Source organism: Musa acuminata, chromosome BXJ1-6 (assembly GCF_036884655.1).
Source record: "Musa acuminata AAA Group cultivar baxijiao chromosome BXJ1-6, Cavendish_Baxijiao_AAA, whole genome shotgun sequence".
Taxonomy (NCBI): Eukaryota; Viridiplantae; Streptophyta; class Magnoliopsida; order Zingiberales; family Musaceae; genus Musa; species Musa acuminata.
In genome coordinates this window covers 15,465,523-15,486,756 of record NC_088332.1, presented here as the reverse complement: position 1 = coordinate 15,486,756, position 21,234 = coordinate 15,465,523, and the positions used below count along the sequence as shown (strand labels likewise).

At 42.2% G+C, this 21,234-nt stretch overlaps 1 protein-coding gene across 1 annotated transcript; it reads left to right on the top strand.

The window, feature by feature from the left end:
* Positions 1-17,628: 17,628 nt before the first annotated feature.
* LOC135676491 (zinc finger protein STOP1 homolog) lies at positions 17,629-20,601 on the top strand. Its single transcript, XM_065187738.1, has 2 exons — positions 17,629-17,781; positions 18,802-20,601. The coding sequence occupies exon 2, from the start codon at positions 18,893-18,895 to the stop codon at positions 20,414-20,416; it is 1,524 nt and encodes a 507-aa protein (XP_065043810.1). The 5' UTR covers positions 17,629-17,781; positions 18,802-18,892; the 3' UTR covers positions 20,417-20,601.
* The last annotated feature ends 633 nt before the right edge of the window (positions 20,602-21,234 follow it).

Genomic DNA, 21,234 nt, shown 5'->3' with positions numbered 1-21,234 from the left:
GGTGCTATAAGGAGGGTCATATCGTAGGAGCATCTCATAGGGGCTCTCCCTGAGGGAGAACCACTAGCCGGCCACCCTTCTGTCGGGCCCGGAGATCAGCCCCTCCCCATCCTTCGAGACGGGGAGATCCCGGCCTCGACACTAGATCATTACTGGCGCCTATTCAATGACCTGGGGTTGTCGCCCCCCGGACTTATCACAGGACCCTCGACTGTGTTGCCCGAGGCATTCCTCAACTGACCAAGCAAGTATAGGCAATGGCGGGGATGATGCAGATGATCGCCCCACTCATCCCCCAGATTGTACGGCTAGTGTCTCCCCCGGTCGACCCAACACGGCAAAGGCTGAGCAGGGAGCAGGTCGGGACGAGGGAAGCTCAAGAGCAAACAATGGACCCGACAGGTCCGCCCGAGCAGGGCATACCCGCACCCTGCCGAATCACTCTGCCCCGCTCCGAGCCTGACACCATATCGTCCGACTCGACGGATGATGTTGAATCTCGGATTTTGATGATGAAATCAATTGTCATTTGTTGTCTAATCTATATGTTGAGATAAGTGTGCAGGATTAACTACGATTAAAGTAAGATATGCAGCAGGAGTTGCGCCAGAGTCAAGACAATGATCACGTTGGGAGTTCGAGAGTTCGACGGAAGTTCAGACAGTCGTCAGAGGTTCTGCGGGAACAAATCCGAGAAGTCCATGAGCTTGCCAAAGAAGCTCGTCGGAACTCACCAAGTGGATCGTCGCAAGTCCAGGAGTTTGTCGGAAGTCCGCACGAGCATCACCGAGGGTTCATCGGATGATCGACGGAAGTTCGCCGGAAGCTTGCCGGAAGAAGCGATTGACGCACCGGAGCAAGTTACAGTAAATGTCTTAGGAAATATCATAGTTAGCACAATGATTAAGTTGGAAATGGGAGGTGATCCCATTAACTTAATCTTGGGGCAATTGGGCCCCTGAAAAACCCAAATTGGGCCGAATGGATCAACCCATTCGGACCCTGATTTCAGCCAGGCGGTTGAACCGCCCAAGCCAGGAGGTGGCACCGCCTGGGCTAAGTCTCCGAGAGAGACTAGGCGGTGCAACCGCCCCAGCTAGGAGGTGGCACCGCCTAGGCTCAGTCTCCGAGCGGAGGTGCAACCGCCTCAGTCTTGGAGGCGGTCTTGGAGCTCTGGCAAGAGGTGCAACCGCCTCAGTCAAGCGGTGCAACCGCCTCAGTCAGGCGGTGGCACCGCCTAAGCTCAGTCTTCGAGCTCTGGCAGGAGGTGCAACCGCCCCTGACAGGAGGTGGCACCGCCCAGAGGCTCAGTCTTCGAGCTCTGCCAGGCGGTGCAACCGCCAGATCCCGGAATTCCGGGAATTGACAGTTTTGAGCTCCAAATTCAAACTGGGTTGGGGCCTATAAATACCCCACCCATTCAGCACTGAAAGGAAACAACATATACACCAAAATCCTGACCTTGTTCTATGATTTTTAGAGCTCAAAATTGTTGTAAAGGCCAAAAGTTCTTCTCCCTCTTTTTTTCCAAGTTCTAAGCTTTAAAGAGAGGAGAGAAAATTCTGTAAGGGTTGTCTCCTAAGCCCGTCAAAAGGAGTGAAACTGTAAAAGGGTGGTTGGCCTTCGCCTATTGAAGGAAGGCCTCTAGTTGACGTCGGTGACCTCGTCGGTGGAGGAAGCCAAAAGTGGAGTAGGTCAAGATTGACCGAACCACTCTAAATCTTGATTTGCATTTACTTTGAGCATCTTATCTTTACTGCAAACCTCCTCAATAGCTTACTGCCTTCTATGCTTTTACAAACGTGTTTCAAAGTTCAGTGCTTTCCGAATCGGCATTTAGACGCAAATCAGTTTTATCGTACGAACATCATATTTCAGTTTGCGCTTACGTTCTGATTTCTATCATAACTGCAAACCGCCTTTATATCTTTGCTTTAACTGCATCTCGCTTCATCTCAAGTTAAAGTGGTTTACGAATCGGCTTTCATACCGAAATCGCATTTATCGTACGAACGTCGTATTTCAGTTTGCGCTTATATTCTAATTTTCATCATAACTGCAAACTGCCTTCATAGATTGACTTTAACGTCACCTCGCTTGATCTTAAGTTAAAGTAATCTTAGAATCGGCTTTCACACCGAAATCGCTTTTATCGTTCGAACGTTTTTTATCGTCGAAAGATTTTCGCTGCACTAATTCACCCCCCCCTCTTAGTGCTCTTGATCCTAACAATTGGTATCAGAGCGGGGTTAACTCTCAAACGGATTAAAACCCAAGAGAGATGGCATACGCCGGAAACCAAGAGGGCCATTCTATTACACGTCCACCCATGTTCAATGGGACAGACTACACCTATTAGAAGACCCGAATGAGGATCTTTCTTATTTCTATGGATTTTGAACTTTGAAATCTTGTCGAAAATGGATTTTCAAAGTCTTCTCTTCCAATGATCGATTGGAATGAATTGGAGAAGAAGGCTTTCGCTCTTAATGCAAAGGCTATGAATGGCTTATTTTGTGCGCTTGATAAAAACGAGTTCAACCATGTTTCGGTTTGTAAAACCGCATTTGATATTTGGCACATACTCGAAGTGACTCACGAAGGCACAAGTAAAGTGAAAGAGTCAAAAATCAATCTTTTGTTACATTCTTTCGAACTTTTCCGGATGAAACCGAGTGTGACTATTGGCGACATGTTTACCCGTTTCACGGATGTCGTCAATGGTCTAAAAGGACTCGGAAAAAGTTTTTCGGATTTTGAGCTCATAAATAAGATTCTAAGATCCCTTCCTAAGAGTTGGGATCCTAAAGTCACTACTATTCAAGAGGTGAAAGATCTAAATAACTTCCCTCTTGAAGAACTAATCGGGTCATTAATGACCTACGAGATGACTTGCAAAGCTCATGAATAGCAAGAAGACATCCTTCCAAAGAACAGGAAGGATATGACACTTAGAACTTTAGAAGACCACTTGAGAGAAAACTCAAGTGATGAGGACTGTGACGATGACTTGGCACTTCTAACAAGAAAATTTAAAAAATTCATTAAAAGAAACAAGTTTAAGAATGACACAAAAAATAAACTTGAACCCAAGAAGGACCAAGTTATTTGCTATGAGTGCAAAAAGCCGGGACACTACAAGAGTGATTATCCCCAAGTCAAAAAGAGAACATCAAAGAAGAAGGCGCTCAAAGCAACATGGGATGACTCGAGCGCGTCCGAAGAAGAGGAGTCCAACACCGAGCAAGTTGCTCATTACACCTTAATGGCCATCGGAGATGAGGTAACGAATTTAATAGATGCAGATTTATCATTTGATGAATTATTAAATGCCTTCCATGACTTATTTGATGAATGCAAGATTATTAGTAGAAAATACAAATTGCTAAAAAAGGAGCATGATAGTCTTACTTGTAATTTCGATAAGTTAAAAGCTGAATATCATGATAGTTTAGGTTCATGCATAAAATGCCATGATCTAGAAACTCTCCAAAAGGAAAACTTGCTACTTAAGGTGAAGAAATTCGAGGTTGGTAGCAAGTCCTTGAACATGATCCTTGCAAACAAGGGTCACGTTCCCAAAAGAAGTGGAATCGGATTTGTGAGAAGTCCTCACCAAAATCCAACCACCTTCATAAAAGGCCCCATCTTACATGTTCGACACCAAAGCAAATGCAACTTTTGTTGCAAACTTGGACACAAAACGCATTATTGTCCATTCAAGAAAATTAGTCCGAACAAATTAATTTATGTTCCAAAAGGAACCATGATAAATTCTATGCAACATGATAAACAATGTAGATCTATTTTTGAGGCACCCAAAAGCAAATGGGTACTTAAAGATCATCCTTTCTTGTAAAAACATAAAACATCATAAGCTGGGAGCAAGAAATAATATCCTGCTCTTTGGATTCTCGATATTCATGACCCGAGATCCAAAAAGAAGCCACGATGCTCTCTAGCCTAAATAACAGAAGAGGATTAGAAAATTAAAATTACAAATGCGATATAGATACAATCCTATTGGAAACCCATGATTCTCACTTCACATATCCTCTGGATTTTCGAATCTATTGATATCATCCGTTCGAATCCAACTATATCATGAACTTACTAAGTTTGTCATAAATTTGCAAGGCTTACCGACTTGAACAATCTGTCACAAACATGTGCATGACATTTAGAGTATGCACGTCATAAGATCTATCTTGATCATGCAAAATTTCTTATCTTACAATGAAAATTCTTACGTAATTACGTAAGTAAAGTTGATTGCTCTAAATGAAAATTCTTCTTAACTCAAAAACATTCAAATCAGATCACACTGCAGTCAGAACAAGTGCTCACCGCCTGCAAGCAGTGGCACCGCCCCAGCTGGAGGTAGCACCTCCGGCTATCACGTGTTGCAAGCGGTTGCACCGCCCCAGCTAGTGGTGCAACCGCCCGCAACTTTGCCTCTTTTTAACCCAAGCTAGGGCCGGCGGTGGAACCGACCCCAACTCCCTCCCTTCCCCTCTTTACTCTTCCAAAGCTTCGTCATCTCTGTTTCACCCCTCATAGCATCCCAAATACTTCTCATTTTGAAGCAAAAGATCAACAATCTCTCCTTCTATTGAAGATCTCACTAAGGTATTCTCTAAGAACCCCTTAAATTTTATTTTTGATTCATTTACTCTTGCTCATTACTATCATCTTAAATAGCAGTAGTTATGGGGTCTAGAAGATCCTCAAGGGACAGAGGGAAGAGGAGATTAGTGGAAGATTTTGATCTTACCCTTTTCGATTCAAAATATCATGCTGAAAAGTTTTCCTCTTTCGAACTTAGGAGTGTTAATAAGGGAAAACATGTAGATTTAAATGAACTAAGAGACTTAGAGATAATCCAATGGTTTGCAAACTTAGATCTACTCCATAATTTACAAATTAGTGAACCCATCTATCCAAGACTTGTTAGATTGTTTTACAACAATATACAAGTAGATGAAGAAGAAAGAATGTCTACCTATCTCTTAGGACAACACATCTCCATTACGGATAAATTCATTTGCGATATGATAAGCATTCCCATAAAAATAGAGGACTCTACTTTAGAGGATCATGGGATGATGAAACTGTTGGGACAACATATGTTGAAGCCTTAGGAACAATTTTTGCCAATCCCAACTTAGCATTTGTTCCTAAAAGTTGTGAACATCTACTGCCACTAAACACTAAGGTACTTCATCATATCCTAACTAGCATCATTCTCCCTAAACAATACCATCATGATGAAGTAAGCCAATTAGAATTAGGAACTATGTATTGGATCATGAAAGGACATGACATCTGTCTTGGTTATCTTATCCAGCAAAACATATTAGAACTATCTAAGAAAGACATGATGCTCCCATATGGTGGTATAATCACTAGAATACTGAAAGCCTATGATATTCCAATACCACCGGAAGAAGAAGTAATAAAAGTAGATAGGTTTAGCATAATAAATAAAAATCTACTTCACCGATTAAGATGTGTTTATAGAAACGGTAACTGGGTTAGAATGCCTAGAAGAACCGATCCCCCTCAACTTGAACCAGAACCGGAAACACCACTCTTTAGGGGTACTCAATCTCCTCCGATCTGTCCCTTTGAGGAAACACATTCATTTGAGCAAGCTCCTGCATCATCTATCGAAGATATTAAGATTCGGATGGACCGATTTGAACAAAGACAAGAACGGCTTGAACATCGACAAGATCAAATCCTATCTGAGTTGTAGCAAATTCATCGACAATTTGACTCTTTATTTAGGCATTTTAATTTTCCACCTCCTGAATGAGCTTATATGTGTATTGTAAACTCTTTATATTACTCACTATGATCACAATGCTTTGTGCCTTGATCTTTGATATGGTTACTTGATGTATTTATTTATGAGCAGAGTTACAAACATCACTCATTATTTAATCTCGTTACTTACTGTCAGATTTTACATCGAAACTAAATGTTTTTGAAAACCTTGTGTCTTGGTTTCCATGATTTGTGAAAATGATATACCAATGCAGTTGATGCGTCATGTTATTATATTGCCATAATATTAAACATCAACTAGCTGATATTTTTAGAAAACCTCTAAGTGAAGAACAATTTGATTTCATAAGAAGAGAATTAGGAATGTTGATGTGTTCGAACACATAAACTAGTTAAAATTATTTTTTGGACTTTATTGAATGATCAAATCACTTGAAAATTATGTGTTGAATACAAAAATTTCCATAACAATAAGCATGTTTTGTCTTTATGATTATATAGCATAGTCTTGTCCGAATGCATGAAAGTGTTAATTTCATTTTCGGATTCGCTTAACAATTGGTATCCTAAAAATCGGATTTTCTTGTACACTTATTATATGAAAAATATTTTTTTGAAATGGAATTGATGAAATGATTCCTGCTTATAAATTCCATCTTAAAATATGGATGATAGTGTTTTTACTTGCAAAGATTTGTTTCACATACATATCTTGATACCTGTAAAAATGAAGCATGATTCAATCTCTCATCGACTTTAACTTCATGATTTAATCTTTCATCGGTTTTAATTTCACTCAAAGTAATCTCACAAATAGCTGGTATCACAAATGGCCTTCCTCTTTCATGCAAAAAGATTATAACAAATAAAAAGGAAGAAGTATTCAAAGCAATCTATGTATCATGCTTTCCTTTATATGCTTGGAAAATAACATGTAAAGGCATGAACAACTATCACACTTATGCTTAAAATTCGTTTATTGTTCTCCTGCTATCACAATTACCATGCTTTTTGTTGATGACAAAGGGGGAGAAATATATGAGTATTAATGCCATGCTTGCATCACCAAGAGATATATGAATAGATGCTATGATTGCTATAATTTGCATTATGCCTTGTTTGTATCATGTCAAGATATCAAAAAACTTGCATCGTAATTTTACGTATTGATATCTTACCATGTGATGAAATGCTATAATTGCTAAAACATTTGAAATGTGTGCATAATATAATGATATCAAAATCTTACTTCGCAGTTTTACATGTTGATATCTTACAATATGATGAATTGCTACTATTGCCATCATTCAAACTTGTAATGTAAGATTTGAAAATGAATGTCAAGCTTTGACATCATCTTCAGAGAGATACATCATGATGGGAATCATGATGGGAGTATTGATAAGTTTAAATGATTTTAACTTATCAATATGTTTCTTGAATTCAAAGGGTTTGAATTCAAGAATGACTTATCTCAAGTATAGCATATAGATAGGGGGAGTTAAGGTTAACTCCATTATCAATTGATTGTCATCATCAAAAAGGGGGAGATTATTGAATCTCGGATTTTGATGATGAAGTCAATTATCATTTGTTGTCTAATCTATATGTTGAGATAAGTGTGCAGGATTAACTACGATTAAAGTAAGATATGCAGTAGGAGTTGCGCCGGAGTCAAGACAATGATCACGTTGGGAGTTTGAGAGTTCGACGGAAGTTCGGACAGTCGTCGGAGGTTCTGTGGGAACAAATCCGAGAAGTCCATGAGCTTGCCAAAGAAGCTCGTCGGAACTCGCCAAGTGGATCGTCGCAAGTCCAGGAGTTTGCTGGAAGTCCGCAGGAGCATCACTGAGGGTTCATCGGATGATCGACGGAAGTTCGCTGGAAGAAGCGATTGACGCACCGGAGCAAGTTGTAGTAAATGTCTTAGGAAATATTGTAGTTAGCACAATGATTAAGTTGGAAATGGGAGGTGATCCCATTAACTTAATCTTGGGGCAATTGGGCCCTTGAGAAACCCAAATTGGGCCGAATGGATCAACCCATTCGGACCCTGATTTCAGCCAGGTAGTTGAACTGCCCAAGCCAGGAGGTGGCACCGCCTGGGCTAAGTCTCCGAGCGAGACTGGGCGGTGCAACCGCCCCAGCCAGGAGGTGGCACCGCCTGGGCTCAGTCTCCGAGCGAGACTGGGCGGTGCAACCTCCCTTGACAGGAGGTGGCACCGCTTGAGCTCGGTCTTGGAGCTCTGGCAGGAGGTGCAACCGCCTCAGTCAGGCGGTGGCACCGCCTGAGCTCAGTCTTCGAGCTCTAGCAGGAGGTGCAACCGCCCCTGACAGGAGGTGGCACCGCCCAGAGGCTCAGTCTTCGAGCTTTGCCAAGCGGTGCAACCGCTCCAGTCAGGAGGTGCAACCACCAGATCCCGGAATTCCGGGAATTGACAGTTTTGAGCTCCAAATTCAAACTGGGTTGGGGCCTATAAATACCCCACCCATTCAGCACTGAAAGGAAACAACATATACACCAAAATCCTGATCTTGTTCTATGATTTTTAGAGCTCAAAATTGTTGTCAAGGCCAAAAGTTCTTCTCCCTCTTTTATTCCAAGTTCTAAGCTTTAAAGAGAGGAGAGAAAATTCTGTAAGGGTTGTCTCCTAAGCCCGTCAAAAGGAGTGAAACTGTAAAAGGGTGGTTGGCCTTCGCCTATTGAAGGAAGGCCTCTAGTTGACGTCGGTGACCTCATCGGTGGAGGAAGCCAAAAGTGGAGTAGGTCAAGATTGACCGAACCACTCTAAATCTCGGTTTGCATTTACTTTGACCATCTTATCTTTACTGCAAACCTCCTCAATAGCTTACTACCTTCTGTGCTTTTACGAACGTGTTTCAAAGTTCAGTGCTTTCCGAATCGGCGTTTAGACGCAAATCAGTTTTATCGTACAAACATCATATTTCAGTTTGCGCTTACGTTCTGATTTCCATCATAAGTGCAAACTGCCTTTATATCTTTGTTTTAACTGCATCTCGCTTCATCTCAAGTTAAAGTGGTTTACGAATCGGCTTTCATACCGAAATCGCTTTTATCGTACGAACGTCGTATTTCAGTTTGCGCTTATATTCTAATTTTCATCATAACTGCAAACTGCCTTCATAGATTGACTTTAACGCCATCTCGCTTGATCTTAAGTTAAAGTAATCTTAGAATCAGCTTTCACACCGAAATCGCTTTTATCGTTCGAACGTTTTTTATCGTCGAAAGATTTCCGTTGCACTAATTCACACCCCACCCCCCCCCCCCCCCTCTTAGTGCTCTTGATCCTAACAGATGACTCGTTCAAGATCCAGCTGTCCCGGGTCAACCAACGCTTGGACGAGTTCCAACGCGAGTTCTAGAAGTCGCGAGGTGAGTTGGACGAAGGCACCTCGAGTGGATCCCCCTTTACTCAGAAAATATAGGACAAGCTTGTGCCCCTCAACTTCAAACTATCGACATTAGAGACATACGACGGCAGCTTTGATCCCACAGAGCACGTTGCCGCGTTCCGGGCTCAGATGGCCCTCTATGGCACCTCCGATGCCCTGATGTGTTGGGCATTCCCGACCACCTTTAGGGGACTGGCACGAGCGTGGTTTAGTCGGCTGTGCCCGTCCTCGGTCTCATCTTTTGACCAGCTTGCAAGGGAGTTCGAGAAGAATTTCCTCACTAGCGTACGACCCAGGCCTTCCATGGCCACCTTACTCGCGTTGTCCCAACGCGAAGACGAGTCGCTCTCTCAGTTTATGGCACGCTTCGCCACTAAAATCTGGGGATTCTCGGACGTTCATCCCTATTTAATCATGCAGGCATTTCTGATGGGTTTGAAGCCTTCAAGGTTCTTCTAGTTGTTGATCGAGAAGCCGCCATCAACCATCCCCGAGATGCTCCAGTGTGCTAACCAGTACATCGACGCCGAAGCTCTAGTGGTGGGAAAGCACATGGACGGAAAGAGGCCAAGGGCTGAACAGTCTCGAGGAACGACCTCAGTAACCCCGATGCAACCCCGCCGGAGGCCCGACCGACAAGAGCTGCTGCTCCCGAGGCCCCCGCCTCTTCCTCTGAACATATCTCATACTGAGATCTTCCTCCAAATCAAGAAGAAGGGTCTCTTGCGATAACCCAACCCCATGAAAGCTACTCACAAATACTGGTCCAAATATTGCAGGTTCCACCGAGACTACAGCCATGACACGAAAGACTGCCGCAACCTCCAGAATCAAATCGAGGACTTGATCCAAAGAGGTAACCTCGAGCGCTATCTCAAGGAACCCCGGGAAGTGACTCCACGCCCCAGGGGACCCGTAAAAAAACAGATCGACGTCATCTCCGGAGGACTAGCAACAGGCGGCAACAGCTCAATGGTGAGGAAGGCCTACGCCCGGAGTGCGGTCGAGAAACGTCCATGACCCGAGCTCAAGCCTGAAATCACTTTTGGAGCTAGAGAGGTCGAGCGCTCCCTTCACGACGATGCTTTGGTGATCTCCATTCAGATCGCCAATGCTCGGGTCAAAAGAGTAATGGTCGACACCGGGAGTTCTGCTGACGTGCTATACCTCAATGCCTTTAAGAAGCTCGGCTTGACCAAGGAGGACCTCACCCCCATGGCATCAGCTCTCACTGGGTTCACGGGGGACTCTATCTCCTCTCTCGGGACCACCATCCTTCCTGTCACCATCGGGGAAGAGCCGAGGGCCAAGACATTAATGACTACCTTCATGGTAGTCAATCTACCCTCGACCTATAACGTCATCCTCGGCCGACCGACGCTCAACAAGTTGAAAGCGATGGTGTCCACCTACCACCGGGCCATTAAGTTTCCAACTTTGGCAGGGATCAGGGAATCTCGAAGCGATCCGGGAGAATCAAGGCGATGCTATCTTACAGCGGTTACCCTCCCGAAGAGGTCACGCCCCCGTCAAGTCCCGGATCCCCGAGAAGGAGCCATGGCACTGATGTGCTTGGAGCCCCCTGAGCAACTCATCGAGGTGCCCTTGAAAAGGAACTGGCCCGATTTGACCATGAAAATCGGGACGACACTCCCAGAAGCAAATCAGCTCCAGCTCATCGACTTCCTAAGGGAAAATGCCGATGTGTTTACATGGTCCCCTAGGGAGATGCCCGGGATGAACCTAGGGGTGACCTAGCACCAGCTCAACATCGACCCCAAGGCTAAGCCGATGAAGCAAAGGCCGAGGAAGTTCACTCCCGACCGGTAGAAGGCGATCAGCAACGAGATCGACCGCCTTAAAGAGGCAGGATTTACTACCGAGGTGAAATACCCTCGGTGGCTGTCGAATGTACTCCTCATGAGCTCGGCTCCAAATAGAATCTGGGGATCGAGTTGTGAGCTTGGCTCCGAATTGAATCTGGGGACCGAGGTATGAGCTCAGCTCCGAATTAAATCTAGGGATCGAGTTGTGAGCTCAGCTCCAAATTGGACCTGGGGACTGAGTTGTGAGCTCGACTCCGAATTGAATATGGGGCCTGAATTGTGAGCCCGACTCTGAATTGGACCTGGGGACCGAGTTGTGAGCTCGACTCCGAATAGAATCTGAGGACCGAGTTGTGAGGTCGGCTCCAAATTGAATCTGGGGACCGAGGTGTGAGCTCGGCTCCGAATAGAATTTTGGGACTGAGTTGTGATCTCGGCTTTGAATTGGACCTGGGGACCGAGTTGTGAGCTCGGCACCGAATTGGACCTGCGTATCGAGTTGTGAGCTCGGTTCCGAATTGAATCTGGGGACCGAGGTGTGAGCTCAGCTCTGAATAGAATATGGGGACCGAGTTGTGAGCTCGGCTCCGAATTGAATCTGGGGACCAAGTTGTGAGCTCGGCTCCGAATTGTACCTGGGGACCGAGTTGTGAGCTCGGCTCCGAATTGAATCTAGGGATCGAGTTGTGAGCTCGGCTCCGAATTGAATCTAGGGATCGAGTTGTGAGCTCGGCTCCAAATTGAATCTAGGGACCGAGTTGTGAGCTCGGCTCCGAATAGAATCTGGGGACCGAGGTGTGAGCTCGACTCCGAATTGAATATAGAGGAAGGTCTCTACGGGCGGTCTTCATAGGGTGAGGCTGCTGCAAGAGGCTTGTCTCTTTGATTTGGAGGAAGATCTCGGTGCGTGATGCGTTTAGGGGGAGAGGTGGGGGTCTTGGGAGCAGCAGCTCTTGTTGGTTGGGCCCCCGGCGGGGAGGCATCGGGAGCACCAAGGTCGTTCCTTGAGAGAGCTCCATCCTTGGCTTCTTGCCTTCCACGCGCCTCCCCACCACCAAAGCCTTGGCGGCAATGTACTGGTTGATGCATTGAAGCATCTTAGAGATGGTCACTGGTGGCTTCTCGATCAACGATCAGAAGAACCTTGAAGGTTTGAGACCCATCAGAAAGGCCTACAAGATTAGAGAAGGGTGAGCATCCAGAAAACCTCGGATCTCGGTGGCGAACCATGCCACAAACTGAGAGAGCGACTCGTCCTCGCGCTGAGATAGTGCAAGCAAAGTGGCCATGGAGGGTCTGGGCCATGCGTTGGCGAGGAAGCTTTGCTCAAATTCCTCGGCCAGCTGGTCGAAGGACGAGACTGAAACTTGGCGTAGCCCTCAAACGAGTCAAGCACCGGTTGAAGTGGCAAGGTCGGCCTGAGCCTCACTACGAGCCAGCATTCCAAAGCTGGCCGATATGAGCATTGTTCGTGGGAAGATGTGTCCTCTCATCCCCTCGGATGGTTGGAGATCCTCCTTATGGTGTGGAAGCCTCTTGGAGATGGGAGATGCGGGCTAACACTTATCGGGTCTGACTCGTTGGGCCACCCTCCTATGTGTACCGGGTGCCGTCCGCGTGAAGAAGACATTCGTAGCTCGGCGACGACTTCCTCCCTGCAAAAAGGCCCTCGTCAGGTAAGTCCCGACTTTGGCCCCTCCGATGAGCAAGTTAAATTCGTTCTAAATCTCTCACCCTAAATTGGATCAGGTCGAGGGTATTTATACCTGCGTGCGGGAATTAGTCGAGCCATGGTCTAGCATGGCCGTTGACTTTGGGTGCGGAACAACCTCTCTGACGAGATGACGTCTTCGGGGTGCTCGAGGGGTGTCAGACGACATTGCCCTAGTAGCAGACGGCACTGCCCCCAGCTCTTGGGGTGGTCAGGCTGTACAGTCGTACCGTTGGGGCTTGACGTGACGTGCACCCCAGGTGCACAGTGTCACATCGGTCTGCAACGTCTTTCGATGGTTCACATAGGGCCAAAATACGCCCTATCACTGGGATGTTCGAATTCAATCAAAAAACTAAGTAGAATCGATCCAAAATCGATTTGGTTTGAACTAATTCACTAATTGTTTAGTTTTAAATGTGATAAATAATTTTAGCTTAGGATTACTCTTTTCTGATTTGATTAACTAATTTGAATGGAGCTAAACCTATTTTAATTTAAGAAATATCAGTGTCATTGAGTTTATTACCCGAAGCCTTCAATTCAGTTCGAATCAATTAATCAAACCAGTTCAAAAGTTTAATTTTACAAATGATATGGGCTCAAATTCATAAATATTATTATGTCGATCGAATTGGATAAAGATTTCAGCTTAGTTTAATTGAAAGATATATATTATTTAAATTTATTTAAAATTATAAATTAAATAACTGATTAATTAAATCAGATTAATCAATTTTGGATTTGATGAGATAAACTAAATCAAATTAAAAAATAATTTGATTCAATTCGAATCCATTTAAATACCTCTATTATTCTCTTAGAGAGAGAGAGAGAGAGAGAGAGAGAGAGAGAGAGAAGTAGTAGCCATCGATTGCGGGTTGGTGGCCAAAGAGGAACGAAAAGTAATGAAAGAGATGAAGGAAGTCGATTTAGGTCGCAGGGAGAGAGAATAAGAAAGAAATGCTTACTCCACCTCTACCCTCCCCACTTTGTTTGAAGATTTTGTACATATAATAATAGATGTTAGATTGAAAAATACTTATTAGACATTTAGTCACTTTTGGTGATACATTGGTTGAATCGTAAGGCACGGAGACATCGAAGAAATCAAAGATATCGTAAAGATCTTATTCCTTGAAGGAATAAGATCTTATGAAGACAATTTATTATAACCATCCAAGAATTTGTTTCACAAAAGGTATTAAAACAAATAAATAAAAAAGAAGAGTTGTTAATATTATGTTCTCACAGCATTTATTTTTATTTGAAATGGAACTAAAAAGTGTATAACATTGAATATTTTTTCTTTTGTAATTGTTTTATGTCATGAAAATATTATGATGATATTTGATATATATTTGGAAGCTGAATCTCCACACAAAATATAGTTAATATTTTGTATAGAAATAGACTGCACAAGATGGAGGGGGAAAAGGAAACCAAGATAATTTGATTAATAGTAAGAATATATATATATATATATATATATATATTCTTAATTATTTATGTCTATTCACACAATAAATTTGTGTCATTTCTAATGCTATGTTGGAATCTTTTTTTATAGGTATTCAAGTTCAAACAAAATCAAATTTCTTAAGATTATCATATAGGATGGATACCATCAAAATAAAATATTTTAATCTTATCAAACCTAATATATATCATCTGATTTTTTTTAATCCTTTATTAATATAATACTATTTTAGTCCTATATTTATCTCCATCTCAAATGTAGTTTGATATCTTTCTCTTTCTTTCAAATCATTTCTTCATCAAAAAAGAATTAGCTCTTAATTTCTTCCTCAAAATTCTGTTATTTTCTTTGCTTGACTCCTCTTAGAAGAACCAGGAGTCAAAAAGGAGTGGCTTGTAAGTTTCACTTGGACTAACTCCAAGCACTGTTCCCAGCCTTCACAATCTGAAAACATGCTTCATGAAATCTGTCAGACTTCAACTTGGGTCTTAATTTGCTCACATTTGGTTAACCAGTAAGCCTGATTTAATTTGGTCTCAATATGATGCCATTGTGATGCAAACATACCACATTCAAGTGGACATTTATTTTGGGTTTGTGTCTACAATGTGGCAGTCTCTATGATTCATTTTGATGAACACAAAGCTCAGATCAGTCTATGGAGATTTGCAACACTAGCAGCTTAACTTGATAATGATTTTTACTCATTGCATCTTAATCTTGTTATTAATCTTGCAACGTTCTGCTCTTTAAGGTTGTAGTTTGGATACAAACTTGATTGTTTTAAGTCACTATTCAGGTGCATACTTTGATGAATCCTCCTGTAGTTTCTGATGATGAAAATTGCTGAAAATTTAGTTTACTGGTCTTCTTTTTTTCTTCTGTGTTTCTGCATGATTATACCATGCAAATTAATCTGATCCTATCTTCAGATCATTGGCATCATGACAACACCCATTGCCTCTCTGCTCCATTCTCTTTGGCTCTTTCTTGCTACTTTTTCTGGTTGAGATTCCAATCTAATCTCAGCAAATAAAAGAAAATATTCTGCTGTTGCCTTTTCCATTGACAAACTTGTCTTATCTTGGCAAGTCAAGCAAATGCCATAAGTTATGGAGTCCATTAATTTATACTCAATGTAGTAGTAATAACAATAATAAAAGGAACCATCTCCAACAGATACAAACTTCAACAAATTCTTGGAGGAAATTAAAAATATGCATGCTCTTGAAACTTTGTTTCAGCTGCTAATTCTAAGCAAGGATTGAGGGGAATCCACATATTTGCACACAAGCATCAACCTTAGCAGCAAATGTCAGTCTTCCACCTATGAGAGAGTGACAAGGATCAAGGAAAAATTGCACCTCTTGTTGCTTCAGTATTTTGATATCAGTCCAGAGTTGGATGCAGTCTAATGGCTAATGGACATGAACTTATTTCTACCAGTCCAAAAGTCTGATCTTTTGAAGGCAATCTGTCTTCTCTTAAACAAATCAAACCAATCTAGCTGCAGCAAAAGCCAAAGTATCAAATAACAAAGCTGTGAAGTGTGATTGATCTACCATTCAATCCCAGAATGGCACATGTTCCTGTTTGTCATGGTTTACAACACTAACACTTGTTTATGCTTTTGGTGAACTGGAAGGCAATGCCTGCCTGTGTCACTTCAACTCCACATGCTTTCTAGTTTAGTGTCATGAACAGCAAGAGGAGCCATGACTAAGCATATAGAATTCTGTGATTCCCTTCTCCATGTTTCTAGGAATTCATCAGAAAACAATTCAAGATAAAGAATTGATGGATTTCCTCCTACAAGTTTCTAGAAATTCTTCAGAATACAATTTAAAGTAGACATGGTGTACAAGGCTTCAGTTGCTAATTCTTTTAGCAAGGAGTAGGCTGAACAGAGAAAAGGAAACTACACTTTTCCTGCATAAAAATATCAAGTTTAATCTCAACCTACAATTTTAATCCAAGATGAAATCATGTTTTGCTCAATCACAGTTAATGACACTGATGATGCTTGTTCAGTAAGGCCCACCAGGGAATCATTTCAATTGAATTGGGACATTGGATCAATACAAAGTGCACTTTCAGGTTTATCCACTCTTTCCTTTAGAGAAGAGGATCAAGCAACAACTAGACATATAGAATCTTGTTCTTTCTATGTTTATCCACTCTTTCCATGCTTGCCCTGGACCACAGTTTGGCTCTTTAACTCCAGCATAACACAAGTGTTCTCCTTCTGTATCCCACACACACACTCTCTCTCTCTCTTCTATTGCTTGCATGCATCATCCACAAGATCAAGAGTGTTAGTACCATTAACTATTCAGACATTTGGAAGCCTCCTTGAAGAGAAACAAAGTCCTATATTGTTTTATCTATACATCAAACTTAAGCTGAACAAAGATTTACATTCACTTAGGTTAACAAAGTGTGAAAGTATAATATCCCAAAGGTTTTCCATCTTCTTCATGCAATTCATGTGCAGATCTGCTGCAGCTCTCTGGCTATGAACCTGGCAGATACTTTGCATATTTCTATGGCTCAGTAATGCAGAGTTGCCATGAAAGAAATATTCCTAGCATGAGAAAACTGTGTGAAAACTTCGACATGATGGAGACATTGCAAGTGAGAATATTAGCCACTAGAACATTACAATGACCTTCACCGACATACCATTTTAAAGGCCTTCATCAAATCTGTTCATATTGATCTAAAATATTTCTCACTGAAGTTAAACATCCCCCTTGCATGGTGTTCATCTTTACACTCGTTTCTCAGTGTTTCAGACTAAAAAATCTTTGTTTTAGATTGCAAGCCAGGTAAGTAAGAGAGATGGTCTTAAAAGAATCATTAAGGTATAACACTGTACCTAAATGATCCAGTGATCCTCCTCAGGCTTTCTGTAACCCCAATCATGTATTCCCTGTTTTGCTTTTGTCAAGAAGGCCAAATAAGTCTACTGATACAGACATTATTCAAGTGCAAGTAGAACACTACAATTTAAGCACAGCAAGCTTTCTTGGACATTCATGAGAAACCAAATACGATCACAACTATCAATTTGTCAGATCAAATCAATAGCACGAGCATGTAATCTGTAGCAGATGATTCCTAATCATCTAATCCTTTTTGGTTGATGGGCTGAGTTTTTGGGCCCTTAATGATGAGTGATAATGCATCAATCACACAGAGGCTTTGAGCAGAGAGAAGAAAGAATGACCGTGAGTGACCGACCGCGACGGCCGTCTGCTTCTGTTGGTCCTCCACTGGTTATATTTGTTAACTGGTTCCTTTTTCTAACATTAAAAGATATGATGTTCTATTATTGTATTACAATATGGAGTAGGTTAATAAAGATAGTTATGGAGGAACACCAGAAACCAGTTCTCCGTCCTATTTATTTGGTAGCGAAGGAAGCAGCGAGGTCAAGCGAGGAGAGAGCGGAGACTTCTATGGACGAGGAGGTGGAGTTGGATCGCGACTTGGACGCAGTAAATAGGTTTGTGTATTCGGAGATGGATCGAAGGTGATGAGCTGCACGAGGGAAGGTGGGGTTTCTCTGTGTGCTGCTCTAAGCTCGCTTGGTCTCTTTGTAACTGTAGTTCTCTTCCTTTTGGGGGATTTGGTGATGGTGGAATCGGAAAAAAGAGATTTTTGGGGGTGTCCCTTTTCGAAGATTTTGAGATTTTTGGCTGATTTGTTGCTGGATGTTGTGAGATTTCCGATTAAAAGGCTTTTTGGAGGGTTTGGATTAGATTAATTTGACTGCCAACTATCTTTTGCTTGGTAGATTGACGAGCTAGCTGTTTCCTTGGAACATGCACCCATAGTACTCTTGCTTGATCATCGATGTTCACTTCTCTTGATAGTGTCTTGCTAACAGAATCTGGAAGAGATGAGATTTTGGGGATGTGGAAATAGTTGCCCTCTTGCATGTTGTGTTTGTACATGATGTTATTCTTCCTCCAGAATTACCAAAAGGGGGATTTTTGTTCGTATAATTGTTAAGATAGTTCCTTTCTTCAACTTTAGCTTTTCATATTGAGTGATATTGTTGGAATCCATCAAAGTTGTATTCTTAAGGCCTAATCTTTTCTTTTTTTCCTGATAAAAATATGAAGAAACAAGGAAAACAAAAGGGAATGGTTTGAAGCTTGAAAGAACTTACAGAAATTTTTGGAAACTAAAAGATCTCATCATCTGATTCAACACAAAGATATTAGAAAGTACATCAAAAATGTGGACTTGGATAACCAGTACTGGCTTTTTCTTCTTTGGTTGTAGAACGACCTAATACCTTGGCTGATCTTAATGGTGTGGTTATGGAGATATGGTCTTTTGTTTGTCTGTGTAGAAAGAATACGAGCTTGAGGTATATCCATTGGGTCTGTTGTTTCTTGTTTGTTGATTAGTAATAGAAATTCTCCTAAAACCATAATTTTCATGACGTTATGGTTATCAAAGTGTTTCATTTCCTCTTAACTTTCTCCTTCTTTTCCTTACACTTTCCATTGTACAACTCCATGTTGATGTGGTTGTCTAATTTTGTTGCTTGGTTACTGCTACAGGTTTGTTCTGGGACCTGGTTTACTGACAAAAATCTCGGTCAAAAACTAGAGTTGATGGTATGGACTTGTTTTCATAGAGAGAGGAGCTAAGATGGTTCCCGAACGAAGAAGACCTCCGGAAGCATCATCAAAATCTTCCTGCTCAATGATGAGTGAGTCTCCGAGAAATCGGAAACCAGACCTGCCATTCGCCCCATTTGATTCCACAAATTTGTGGTGTGGTGATAGACATGGTCGATCCTTCCTGGAATTTTCTCCACCTTTGGTAACCCAGTCCAGTGGCTTGTTTGGTCCTGACCGAGAGACAAAATCCAAAAAACAACATGAACCTTCTCCAGTAGATGATCCAGTCATGGATTGGAACCCTAGATTGATGCTGAGCAACCTGTCATTCCTTGAGCAAAAGATCCACCAAGTTCAGGATATTGTCCGTTCCATAATTAGTCATGAAGATCAGTTCCTTGACCAAGCTAATGAGTTAGCAGCACAGCAGCAGCTTGTTACAGCTGATCTAACTTATATCATAATTCAATTGATCTCGACTGCTGGCACTCTTCTTCCTGACATCAAGAATGCTCTCCTGTCAACTAATCCTGCTGTTGGTCGGCCAGGCAGTAATCAGAAACAACATGAGATCTTGCCTGTGGAGGTAGCTAAAGCTTCTCAGTATGATTCGTTGGTTAAAGATTTGAATAGTTGTGGTGGTAACGAAGATGAGTTAATCAAATGTTCAAATAATTCTGGGGTTGACGCATCTGAGCCCATTCCAATTGAAGACCATGACACAAAGGATAATGATGATGGTATGGATGGAGAGAACCTCCCACCTGGTTCTTATGAAGTTCTGCAATTGGAGGAGGAGGAGATTTTGGCTCCACATACTCACTTCTGTTTGATCTGTGGAAAGGGATTCAAGAGAGATGCAAACCTAAGAATGCACATGAGAGGTCATGGCGACGAGTATAAGAGTCCAGCTGCCCTTGCTAAGCCTAGCAAGGAAGCAAGCATAGAACCACAACCCCTCAGGAGATATTCTTGCCCCTTTGTGGGTTGCAAGCGGAATAAGGAACACAAGAAGTTCCAACCTCTCAAAACAATTCTGTGCGTGAAGAACCATTACAAGAGAAGCCACTGCGATAAGAGTTACACTTGCAGTAGGTGCAGAACCAAGAAATTTTCAATCATTGCTGACCTGAAAACTCATGAGAAGCACTGTGGGAGGGACAAGTGGATTTGCTCATGCGGGACAACTTTTTCGAGAAAGGATAAGTTGTTTGGTCATGTTGCTCTCTTCCAAGGCCATGCACCGGCCATTCCCATGGATGATGCTAAGGTTTTAGTAACATCAGATAAAGCACAGGTCAGTGAAGCATCAAGTGGAATGCCAGGGAATATGGGCTATAACTTCAGTGGGAACACCTCACTTGATGCCCAAAGTCCTGATATAAAAGGAGTTGATGATGGCCATGGTTGTTTCTCCCCCATGACCTTGGACGCATGTAACATTTGGGGGCTCGCCGAATTTCCTCACTCTGCATATGAAGTCTCTGAAAGCACATTCTCTTTCCTTGCTACTGGCTCTTGCAGTTCCATTCAAAGGAATGGAGAAAATTAAGTTCCAGCCTGCAGGGATGATGAACTGCTCGGAACAACATTATCCAGTTATGTAAGTTGTGCTGTATGAATAGACTAGCTTAGTTTATGTTCTGATCATAGTGATCGATGAATATGATCACCTTCATGTTTCCGTACGACTTTTACTTGATGCTCCATTAATTTGCACTCTCAAGTTCATTTTCAGTTCCAAGAATGTTCCAATATTATGGAATGGAGTTACAGTAAAGGTTTTCATGGATTCGATATTTTGCTTGCTGGCTTAAAGATAAACAAAGTTCTTTTATTACGTTTATTGTCTCTTTCCATGAAAACTTGTGCTTGTATCAACTACCAATTCATCGTTCAAATCAGCAGGGACTCTGGTATTATCAGTAAATAGTTATTGCATCTGAACCTACAGATGGCTGCTTGTTTTTGTTCCCAGATTATGTTTCCTTTGCAGAGAATATATCAGGAGCAACAAAGGGGTACAAGTCGGAACGAGCATCATGACCGATGCCCATGCCCGAACAGTGAGTTTTCAGGTTCCTGTTTATTCTTGGCATCTGAATCCAACATCAGGTATGTGTTTTTCTTTACACATTCATAGATTCAAACATGCTGCTATCTGAGAAAAGGCAACACATCAACCAAGTTTCTTAGAATCATGCATTTTAATAAAGTTGCCCCTTTTTATTTCATCTGGCAGAGAGGAAAGAATGAGGAGACCAGTGCTCTGAGGGCATGCTCACACAACGCACACACTCATCTTTTACTTGATCTGCATTTATTTCCCGTCCAATTTAGATTGTCAATAAATACGGTGCATAACATTTG

Coding starts and splice junctions, on each gene's coding strand:
- LOC135676491 (XM_065187738.1), top strand. CDS start 18,893: ATGGTTCCCGAACGAAGAAGACCTCCGGAAGCATCATCAAAATCTTCC.